General features: G+C 31.5%; 1 protein-coding gene across 1 annotated transcript in view; it reads left to right on the top strand.

Moving 5' to 3' along the window:
* Window positions 1-148: 148 nt before the first annotated feature.
* Window positions 149-12,664, top strand: part of LOC107455846 (mitochondrial amidoxime-reducing component 1) — a 22,317-nt gene continuing 9,801 nt past the window's right edge. The window contains exons 1-3 of the mRNA XM_043050924.3: window positions 149-281; window positions 7,844-8,089; window positions 8,823-9,005. Coding sequence (XP_042906858.3) covers window positions 7,878-8,089; window positions 8,823-9,005 — 395 coding nt within the window. The 5' untranslated portion in view covers window positions 149-281; window positions 7,844-7,877. The remainder of the gene's footprint in view (window positions 282-7,843; window positions 8,090-8,822; window positions 9,006-12,664) is intronic.

The raw sequence follows: 12,664 nt of genomic DNA, 5'->3' as shown, positions 1-12,664 counted from the left end.
CTAAATTCTGCTATTCTAAAATTGTAAATTTAAATTTCACATCAATAGCAACATAAAGTATTTTCGTGTTTGATTGATCTTTAAATAATGTTAACTTGTATTTTTAAATTTTGTAAGCAGAAATAAATATCAATTTCTTTAAACCCCTCATTTAGTTTATCCTTTTCCGATAGAGGGCGTAAACATAAATGATCTTTCCATTATCTTAGAAACCCGATAAGAATTTACCACTTGAAGTATTCTCCAATTTATTACAGCTGTTTGCTTATCATTTATGAATTGTGAGTAGAATATATCCTTATAGCTATACAACAAATATTATTACCATATAAAATATTTGTTAGTTATTCTTATAATTAGAAAAGTTTATTTTTATAAATTATTCGTAGCATTATTGTAAATATTTTTAGAGCGCAAGATTAAAATTTTATAATGAATGATGTTGAACTGATGTTGATAACGGTCAAGGAATTCATTTTTTACTGGCTGAATACCCGTTTTTTGTACGGAGTGAAAAAAAAGTAAACAATCAATATAATACTACTGAGCAAAACTACGAAATCATGCTCGAAACTGAAAGATATACCAACACAATGATATTTCGTGCACCTTTTCTTCCATTAATTTTGCCAATAGAGTACTTAGCTTGTTTTTTCAATTTATTTAGTACTATGCATTACCAAAATTAATTAAGCGTCATCGGCGTCAAAATGGTACATGGATCATTTTGCTTTTTAGTACAAAGTTCTTTTTTATTATTTCAATTAATTATAAAAATTAATTAATTGGTGTCAATAATAAGCATTATGATTTTTTACGATTCTCCAAAACGAATTCTCCAAAACTAATTTTTTTTTTTAGTAAGTTTTTTTTTATTTATTTCAATTGGTTCCTATTACGAAAATTAAAGCATCATTGCGTCAATAATAGCATGGCGATTTTCCAAGCTTCACCTGAATAAATTAGTAATGTTTATTAATTAATTTTGCTCTTCAGTGCGTGAATTTTTTTTATGTTTCAATTAGTAGGGGAGAGTAAGTGGGGACAATTGTAACAGTTCATAAATTCAACTAAAACATAGTTAATTATACATATTATCATAGTTGTGATACATTTTTTATTGATAAAAATAGTAGTGATATTTTAGGAGTAAAAATAATAATGAGCAGAGACCTAAAGGGTTAAACTTTTAACTTTAAAGGGTTAAAAAATTTAATTTATGCTGTGAAAGGTGACAAATAAAATAATGCACATGCAACATAATATAAATGATATAGGAAACTATGTGTGGTTCTTAAAGAGTTAAGTAAAGGTTTGTAAACATAAGATTATTTATTTTCAGCTGTTACAATAGTCCCCAAGACGCCATTTCAGCTTCATTTGTTAAAAACAATGCTAGTTAATTAACAAAACTAATATTTTTTTTGAAATGTTAATTAAAGTGTCCACTTACATATTCGGTTAATAATTTTTTTTTGTTTAAACAAAATTACTTTGTTACAATATAATATTCTAATACCAAAAAAAAAGTACTTACGTAGCGTTAAAATATCTTTTGTGATGTAACTCTTTCAAAAGTACATAAAAATAGTTACCAGCAGGGGTGTGCATGAAGATTTATTAAATACACCTTGTGCGCCACCTAGGAACCAGACTAGAACCCGACACTCGAAGTTTTTGCTCTGTTACAATCGTACCCAGTTACAATTGACCCCACTCTTCCCTATCTATTATCTAATTTCGTTCATTTTCGTCAATAATAGTATGCGTGGTGATTTTTATATTTCTCCTAAACAAGATAGTATTATTTCTCCATTGATTTGGTATATCAATACACAACCTATTTTTTTAATTTCATTTACCGATTATTTTAAACTCGGTTTTATAGAAGCACGTCTTAAAAGCGTATCAATAAACAAAATAAACAGATGGTTTCAGATAAATTCAGGAATACTAATTTAGTGACATAATCCACCTATGATCATTGAGTCATATTTATCATTAAGTTAATATTAAAGAACATGTGATTAACTCCTTTCTAAATGAGAGTTATAAGCTAAAAACAACACTGATGTTATATGTAAAAGTAAAAAGTCTGGAATCATTTCCGAATTAATTTTTATCAATTATGAGTTCTACAACAATCAAAAAATTTCATTTCATTTTTACTTTCATCTTGCAATAACGGTTTGCAGTAGAATGCTCAAATATTGACTGTGACCTTTCAGGTGCTTCAAAATATCAGTATGTCATATTTCCTCGCTCTCGGTTGGATGGCTTAGGAGTCTATAAAAGACACATAGACAGACGTTTTCATTTTTACATATATAGATTTCTTTTTAAATAAGCTTGTTCTAAGCAAGAATTTTCCTAACCATAAAATGAAGACAACATATATTTGGGTAACTTATAAAATAATTATAATATCTCATACATTTATAAAGCGTACTTATATTTTTTAAAAATGAAATAAAAAAAATTCTGAACTATGAAGAAAATTAAATATTTAGAAAATTTTTCTTAAATTTGATGACAAAAAAGAAACTATGCGCTGTCCTTTTTTTTCTTCTTTTTTTTCTGTCAAACTGGTAAAATCAATAAATCTCTTACCCACGACATAGCGTTCTCACTGTTTCAAATATCTCGACAGTGACCTTTCACGCTCTTCGAATTAGTTTAAAAAAACTGGTTTAAGAGTCTATAAAAAGACCACATGGACGGATATTTTCATAACCATAAAATAAAGACAACTTATATTTCTGTAACTTAAATAATTATAACATCTCATATTTATAAAACATACTTATATTTCTTAAAAAATAAATAAAATCCAAAAATTAAATATTTAAAAAAACTTCTTTAAATATCTTAAATATTTACATATATACTAGCTGTACCCTGCGTGCGTTGCAAAGCTTTCAGTTCGAATATAAATTTTGTATTTAAGTGTGTAAATGAGATTTGTGATTATGATTTGAATAGAGAATTTTATTTAATGGTGAAAAAAACCAGTGATAGTCTCAACAGTTAATTCTCTAGGATATCGTTAGTGCATTTGAAAACAGACATGTATGGTGATGCACACCGACCATGAAACATATTTTGGATGATGATCTGAAATAATTCCGGATCAATGGCGTCATGAATATTTCTGCTGATATGAGCTGACCAATTTGTCCTGGTGTGAGTTTTTCAATAAGCCAAATCATGTGGCAATTCTCTTTTTCTGCCGTTCAATAGAATGCATCAAACACCGTGTCTCTCTAAAAACATGACTTTTCGCAATAAAACCAAGTTTAGAGCTTAATATTTGTTTTAACTCACGTGTGATAATGCATCATGAAGATCCGATGATGTTTGCCTAAGTTACAAAAGCTCTTTAATTTTAGCTCAAGCAGGATTGCATGTGAATGTAATAAATAACTCTAGCTGTCCATATGCGCACCGATACTTGTAGCAGCATCGAATGAAGTCATTTGGAAACACAAATGTACTGACCTATATTCGCCAAGAAAAGTTTCTATTGATTTGCTTGACCCGATAACAACGTTGATAATGGCTCGGCTGGCGACGTTAAATCTGGTAGTTACACTTTGCCTCCAGAACAGCAAATTCCAGCTGTTTCATTCTTAAATTTGAGAGCACTACAAAACATACATAATTAATCCATTTTTCCGATGATGACGCTTCGGTGAAAGACTATAGTTGGTTGTCGGATCATAGTGAAATGCACTGAGATTCAAATCAGAGTATTGGCAGCGTCTGAATAGCGAAGTGCGTTCTTGATTGATTTTTATTCTTGCATCCCGTTGCTCTGATGTTTCCGACGAACGGGCTTGATAAGTGCGTAGTTGATTTGTTAAGTCTTCTTTCCCGTTGCTCTGATGTTTCCAAGGAACAGGCTTGAGTAGTGCGTAGTTGATTTGTTAACAGTCGTCTTTCCTGTTTCTCAGACGTTTCTAAGGAACGGGCTAAAGCATTGTGTTCTCAATTAGTTTCAAGTCTTTCTTCCCGTTGCTCCAATTTTTCTGAAACACGGTTAGTTCTCTTCTTGCGTGCATGAGATGTTGATCGACTAAGAGCGATTCGTTTAGGCGGCATATTTTTGCAAATATTCTCTTTCAAACAAAAAGAAATGTAGAAGTTGACAGTGGTCGCAAATTTGCTAATTCGAAAATTCACGTATTTATTTTAAATAATAAAAAAGCAATAAAAATGAAATAAATTAAATAAGAAATATAATAATGATAAAATTTAAAACAAAAATCTATTTTTGGTAAAAATATACTTGTGGGTGCCCCTTGACGAAATTGGTAACTTATGTTTATCACCAATCCTGTTTGCGCGGAACACCGCGGTAACAGGAATGGCTGCCAAAACATAATGATATTTTAATAATACATTGGAAAATTTCAGCAAGACATCGGCCAAAACTTTATAAAATTGCAATGAACCCAATGTAAGAAAAATTAATAAACCCAATAAAATGCATTTTGAATCGAAATAAAAATTAATGGAGTAAGCACAGAAAGAAAAGGAAAAAAAAAACATCTCACTTATTCATTAAGCTTGAATTTCCTCAGTTTTAGGTGCACAGAATTCTCTAATAGCAGTTAGATACTGTCTAAATTTATCATGAATAGAATCTGTGTTCCTCCATCGCCACATAAATTCGGCGAAATACGAATTGAAAATTGCGTCTGTGGTATCGGAATGGCGGTGACATTTTTTTCTGAAGTCCTTTTTTTTATGACTGCCCACATACCTTCGATCCTATTGATCAGAAGCAAAAGTAACCTAACCAGCCGGTATCCAACATAGAACTAACGGACTTCTGAAATTACATATACCGTTGAACATTTAAAAATAACGCTGAAATTTAAACGAATCAGAATCACGATTGGGATTCAACATCGGCCAGCTTGGAGATCAACCGCTATCATAACTTGGTGAGAATCAAGGGGCACCCTCAAATATAGTCTACTCCTATTTTTTAAATGAAATAATTAAAATGAATGTGAATTCGCAAACTTTGTAATAATAAACAATCTAATAGTTTTCAAATGACAACTGTCAGCAATGAAAAATTGCATACTGAATTGAGCTAAAATTGCATACTAAATATAAATAATTATTAAAAGCGTGCAAGATGAATAAAATTTGCTTTTGCCTTGATTTTTATTAAACAGTTTTCACAATTCGCGATCGCAACGCTCGAGTACGCCGTCTAGCGGGAGCCTGTAATTATCGGACATTAATTTATCACGTTTTCATTTAGTTCCATCAAAGTCATTGACTGAATCAGACGCCATTTTTTAGCAGCAAATAAGAAACAAAATTTCCCTAAGGAAAAGGCCGAAGAACTTGAAAAAAATCTCCAGAATATTAGTAAATCTTTCAGGAACAGAACACGCCAAACATTTGAGGAAAAATTCCTCAATAATTTTTAATTTCTATTATCAACAAACTTGCAACTGATGACTTCCGATTTCGGATACTGTTACAGATGTGTGTGTTAAGGTAAAATGCATTTCTTCTGTCTTCAATTCATTACGAATTAAAGTGAAGTCAACATTGCTTTCGTCATTCCAGTGAATAAATATGAATTCAGAACATACAGAATTGTAATAGTTATAGCATATTCTTCTTCGTTATAGAATAGTATATATTTCTGTATCCATATAATTCGGAGAACAACAATAAAAAATTATCCAAGTTACTTGAAATAGTGCCATTTGTGCTGATTCTTAATTAATTTAAATCGTTTTCTTGGTAAGTTTTTTTTAATTTTGAAAGAATAAGTTCAACTAGAATTCAGCTATTCTGTTTTTAGCTACATATTCAAATTCATATCAATTATAAAATTTTGCTGTGTAGTATGTTATCTAAAAGTAATGAAGGTATAAACTATGTATCTATTATTTGAGAATAAAGTTTTCAAACAAGGAACTTATCATTTTGGAATTCTCCGGGAATCATAAATCAGGTAAGTGCAATGATTTTTACAATAAAAAATTTGCTTGTAAATATTTTTTTTTCATTTGATGATGGTTCTCTACAGAATGGTTTTTTACGTCTGATTAAGAACTATAAGAATAATAAAAAAAGAAACAATATGAAAGTTTTTATTTCAATGTTAATAATTCTTAAAATCGTTTTTTTTATCCTAAGAATTCTTTATTTTCCGTTTTTTAGTTTATAATTTTTTGATAAAAATTGTTCTCAAAATACTTTTGAAAAATTAAATGGTATAACATTATGTGTTTATGTATACTTCTTGTATATTCCAATGTTTGAAATAATATGATTCAAAAAAATAATGGAATAAAAATTCGGTACTTACGACGTATTAACGCCACCGCCGCTACAGATTTGGCGGTTTTTAAGTGCCGCCAATCTACACTTAAAATTTTTGCGACAGTTCATAAAATAAAACACTTTATTTAAAATCAAAATAATTAGTTGGATTTCAGTGGAAAATGAGCCGATATAGAGTTTAGCATAGATTCAAAACAATCATATCGCCATATGAACTCTGATGAATAAGATTCCAAATGAAATAACATTTCCAAAACGTACGTTTGCCAAGATAAAGTTTTATGTTGTGGGAATTGGTACATTTTCGTTTTTTCGGTAAAATATTTCCCTCCTGAAAAAATAAAATTGCATCTTGTTTTGTTTTTGGCAAATCCCAAAGACGAATATTCGTAGCACTAAAAATGGCGACAAAAAAGAATTGTTTTTTTTTTTTGTTTTTGTTTCGTCAGCATTCTTTATTTTACGTTTCTTAGTTTCTAAATAATGATTTTTATTGAAACTTGAAATTTTTTGATAAAAATTGTTGTCAAAAAACGTTGTTTACAAAATTAAATTTCATAAAATTATGAGGCTTATGTATACTTTTTGTTCATTTTAATTTTTGAACTAATATGATTCTTAAAACTATAGAATGTAAAGTTTAAATGGGCCTTTCAGGTTATATCATTAAATTTAGTAAAACTATTTCTCGGGCATTAGGTTTTAACTCTAATAAGAAGATAAATATTTTTTTCTGTTTATTTACAAATATTTTTCCGATGTGTATTGGATATTCCTTCTCTAATAAAAAGAGATACCATTTTGTTTTCGGTTGTACAAGAAAGAAGATCAAGCATTTTTCTTTTTTAAATTTAATAAGCCACATTAAAGAAGGAACGTTGCAATGCTACACGCTACATTAACGACGTCTCCAGAGTAACTGAATGACGGTTCATATGGAAATCGCAGGTAAGCGTCTCATACAACAACGCCCCCTATAGTTCGTTGCGATCGCGAATACTAAATCCGTGATACGACCAATAATTACGAAACTTATTCTCGTTGATTTTACGTGCTTGTGCTCACCTGAAATAAAGAACCGAATTATGATTAAATATTAAAGTATATGTAATTTACTTTTCTAAAAGAATAGAGTTATAAGATAGAAAATATCACTGTTGTTATCTTCAAGATATTTGAAAACTGATTCGTATACAGCAAAATTTAAAACAATGGCTAACTTTTAACCAATCAGAAAATTCCATTTCGATTTTCGCTGATACCGCTGGAACGGTTTGTGGCAGAATGTTCTATTGTGAATCTAAACCATTCTCGAATCCTTCTGAAGGTACACAGAAAATTTCCTTTAAATCAGTCCAGCCGTTTAGGAGGAGTTCAGTGACATACACACGAACAGTCGAAATATATATATAAAGATATTTTTTGTCAAACTGGCAAAATTCTTGATCTGCTTCGTAACGTTCTCACTGTTTAAAGTTAAATTTTTTGTAAGAATTGTACGACTACTTAAAATTTCTTTCCCCAGGTTTTCAAGCAACTCAGTACTGCAATTATAAAAAATGACAACCGGTTGGAATGGATGGTTAGTGGTGTCCCTTTTGGCCGTTGTTGCAGTGGGGGCTCTGATTTGGAAAAAAAGGAGACGAACCTATCACAAAGTTGGAAGTGTCAGCAAATTATTGTTCTTTCCAATGAAATCTATTCAAGGAATTGAAGTGAAGGAAGGAAAATGCACAAATCTAGGATTTGAAGTAAATGGATTATTAGATCGGTAATGACTGAAGTCTGTACTATAATTCTTATCTAATTTTTTTTTTAATTTTCCCTTTTTATTTATTATTGGTATTTTTTGTTATAAGAAAATCAAAAAAATTGTATATTATTATTTTTCCTATTCTGTATGCAGACTCACTTTACAACTATTATTAAAATGGTGTGTAGGTCTAAATAAAGTTTGTCTACTGTAAAAGCTCCCCCCACCACTAAGTCTGAGGCCGTCTGCTGCTATGGAAACAAGAATAGCGCATTTCAGGGAGGGTAGCTTCTCTTCACTCTAGGGCTAACACAATAGAACGAAATCAAAGATTCCCTTTCTCTCACCGACCCGAAGCAGTGACCCCACACCCCTACTTGAAATAATTATACCACGTTACCATGGTCCAGATGAATGGCTACGGGAGTTCTTACTTCAGACAAACTATATATGCGGTTGTGATTGCTTCTATAAGTGTTTATTTTGATGAAAGGTAGTCTCTATTGTTGCTAGAAATTAATGTGTTCGACTGTGATCGGCAATCAGTTTTTCGTTGGTGTCTGCTCTGCGATACTTAATTTCTTAAATCGTAAACTTTGAGCCTCTATTGTAATATTATAAATATGGTGTATCCGAATTTCCTTTAGAAAATAGTATTAATATTTTTATGAAAATAGTATTAATAGTAATATTTTTGGGACATCATACATAAAATTTTCTACTATAACATTGTAGTTCTGTTTATTTTCAGATCGTTTATGTTGATCAATGACGAGAAAAAAGTGTATATCAATCTTAACGAAGCACCAAAACTTGCTCTACTGACTCCTAAATTCAGTGGTCAAAATTTGATCATATCAGGACCTAACGTCTCTCCGTTGACAATCAAATTAGAAGATGCCCCCAATCCAAAAGCAGAAATTATCGAATGCCAGTAAGAAATCTTAGATTATATATATATTTTTAAGAACAATAAATGTAGTAAAAGACTGCAGTATTGCATGCATGCTAATAAGAAGAAAATAAGAGGAAAACTTATTTTCATCTTATTTGCATCATACTATTTAATTTTATTTAAATCTTATTTTTATTTTATTATTCCATTTTTACACGCTTATAAAAGGAAAATATGCCGGAGATTACCACGGGTTAAAAATTCTGCTATTTAAATCTTATTTTTTTTAAAATTCCATTTTTACACGCTTATAAGAGAAAAATATGCCGGAGATTACCACGGGTTAAAAATTTGCTATTTAAATCTTTTTTTTTTTAAATTCCATTTTTACACGCTTATAAGAGGAAAATATGCCGGAGATTACCACAGGTTAAGAATTCTGCTAAGCATCTTCTATACGCCTTTTCCATCGCGAATTCTCCTTGCAAGTGAAAAGCAATATTGAAGACCAGTAAAACGTTTCAATTTGACTTCTTTTCCCTTATTTATTTTTTAACTGCTTTATTTTGAAATGTGTTCCAAAAATATGTTTTCTGAGACTCTTATACATAAATTATCAAAGCTCGGCATTCCATCGATTTCAGAGACAGTCAAACTTGAAGAATCACATAGCATAACAGTATTTTTTCCTTCTCGAAATATGCATAGTTGAAAGAAAAAAAAATTTAAATTGAAGCCACTAGATGTTACAAAATACCTGCAACAAAAAGGCTTGAGCCACTCTGAAGGCAGTTAAAGATAAACATATTTTGCCAATTTTGCAGCAAGACAGTGTAGCAAATAAAATTTTTGAAAAGCTTCGTTATTATACAACTAAAGTGCACGGCTCTTGCCCCAACTAGCTTTGAGATATAACTTTATCGAGATCGATTTGTTATTATAACTTACCCCGCAAGATTATTGCGAAAATAAAAAACAAAATGTCAATAATATAGTTTATGTGGCTGGGTGGCGCAGTTGGTTTGTCGTCGGCCTTCTGAGCCCAAGTCTGCGGGTTCGGATTTCCGGATGCAGAAAATCCTCAGCGGCCATGTCGTATGATTATGCGGCATGTAAAGATCCCTGGAGAGACTTATTGGCTCTTGGTATTTCAGGCAAAATTAAAATTCCTAGTGCACTTTAGCATCCAAATAGAGTCTCGGTGCTGCCATCTAGTGTGGCAGAAACTAGACGTCTAAATTAACATGGCCAACGGTATCTCACCCACTGTGGTGGTCCTGAAAGAGTGGATACCACTTCTGGAGAACGCACTAGGTCTGCTCATCGGGAAGACTGATTGTGCAGCTCATTAGAAATATAAAAAAAATAGTCTAGTTTATTATTAAATAAAGTTTAATTTTATTAGCTGTATAAGTTTTAATAAATAAAGTTTTTTTTAAGAAGAAATAGGTGCACCGCCAAACCACCAGAATTCGCAATTTTTAAATGAAAAAAACTTTTTCGATTATATTTGCAACAGAAATAAAAGAACCAATTCGCCAACAAATTCGTTAATTAGGAAACTATTTAAACATTTTTCACAGTATTGCATTCTGGGGTGTTTGAATTTGTACTCAAATTTCAAATTCGTACAGTCCCTGGCCAAATTATTAGACGCACGATAAGATTCCATGTAAAATCATAATTACGAGGTGAAATTATACAGCTGTATTGTTTTTACGCTGCTGAAACCGGTTTGCAGTTGTTTGCGTTCGTGTATCAATTGGTTAACATTGTAATGCAATACGTTAAAAACAAATGCGAATGGGAAGTATATCAAAAGTTTCCTGAATAAAAGCCCATTACATGTATGTTTAAATATAAAAGTATTGCACTTAAACTAGTGCAAAACATGTCATTATTAAAACACTACAGTGCGTCTATTAATTTGGTCTCATATTTATGATGCAATAATATAAGACCTGATGTAATAAATGTTCTATGTTTATATATAATATATCGTCTAATTTTTCCAAACGTCGAATTTATATTATATATAGTCTCATTTAACCAAATTGATACACGAACGTAAACAAGTGCAAACCGGTTTCAGTCTCGTAAAAACAATAAAACTGTGTAGTATCACCTGATATTTAAGAATCTTGTAGGGCGTCTAATAATTTGGCCAGGGACTGTAAATGTCGGAGTTTGCTGCCAGGTGTCACACACAAACATCTTATGACACATATAAATTAAGCTCCCATAAATTAAACCATGGGCTTCGTAGGGGTCCAATTCTTCATGGGGCACACTCTAAATTTCACACTTAACAAAAATAATTCTTATGTTTGCTAAATATTTCCAAAAAAGATTAATTATATTTATATCCTTCTTATTTCGGTTTCGAAGGTAATGGAGATCTCATTTTTCGAACAAATCTTTTGTTGACTTTTTGTTGAAAAATTCACTGCAAAAACACGGTTTAAGGATTTCGTCGATATTAATTTTTAATATGCAATTCTAGTCGTGTTATGTTAAAATATTTTTGGGACAGAGATTGATTTTTGAAGAAAAAAATGATTTAACTCATTACCTAATACTAGTGTGTTGATTTTTAAAAAAAATCTTCTTTTTCCCTTCTTATTGGAAAATCAGGGACAGTTTTCAAAATTTTACCTACTGTTAAAATTTGGACATAAACTTGAACTTTTGCACTTATAAACAACCGATTTTACACATTCTGCGCTTAAAATTACAAATAAACCGAAGCATAACTCATAAGTCACGAGAATCAGTTCCGAAAATAGCTCACTAGTGTCACTTTCTCTTTACTGCAAGATGCAACCTTCACTGCGAGACATATTTTTGTAAACAAAGCCCTTTTCATTTGTATTTTCTATTTTCGGAAGTTTTCAAACAGGTGGCTGCAAAAACCATAGGTGAGGAAATGGCTTCCAATAACGAATTTAGAGTAAAGTATACATACTACTCACAGTATACAGTATACTATGCTAAGTATAAAGTATACATACTACTCACAGTATACAGTATACTATACTAAGTATAAAGTATACTATACTAAGTACAGTACTAAAGTATACTATACAGGGTTAAGAAAGAGTTTCAGAAAGGGTCAAAGACATTCTGGAATAAGACATAAAAATTTCGCAGTCGATTTCAGAAGTGTCTTCGAAGAGCAAAAGAATATATAAATCACAAAACATTTTCAGGATCAAAATATTAGGCCGGGATAGCCGTGGTTGGTGGGACGTTGGACTCGTGTTCGTAAGAATGTGAGTTTGAATCCCACCGGTATTAAATGGCGACTGGTGCACGTTAAATTTGTCGGGATCATAAAGTTTTCCAAGTACCCATAACAAATCAATATCGCTGGGGGAAGGCCTGGATAGTATGATTGGTAGGGCACTGGGCCCATGTCCAAGATTTCATGGGTTCGATTCCCACCGGCAGAAGACTCCCCGTGTAGTAAATGGGGCTGATGAACGTTAAATCTGTCGAGTCTCAAAGTCCCCCTTGTTCCCATAACAAATCAATACCTTTGGGGGTACTGATCCAGGAGTTTCTTTGTCTTCTGGATTGGTTCAAAATTACAAGGCTACAGAGTTGAACAGTAGTAGTCGTCAATCCAAAATTGGGTCAGCTGTTCAACGACGGTTTTATAATACCGCTGGGGGTACTGAAATGGAGATAGATCGTTC

Source organism: Parasteatoda tepidariorum, chromosome 7, assembly GCF_982258835.1.
Source record: "Parasteatoda tepidariorum strain Cologne lab strain chromosome 7, Ptep-v5.0, whole genome shotgun sequence".
NCBI lineage: Eukaryota > Metazoa > Arthropoda > Arachnida > Araneae > Theridiidae > Parasteatoda > Parasteatoda tepidariorum.
The sequence above is the reverse complement of the archived record's forward strand: the minus strand, read 5'-3'. Positions and strand labels throughout refer to the sequence as shown.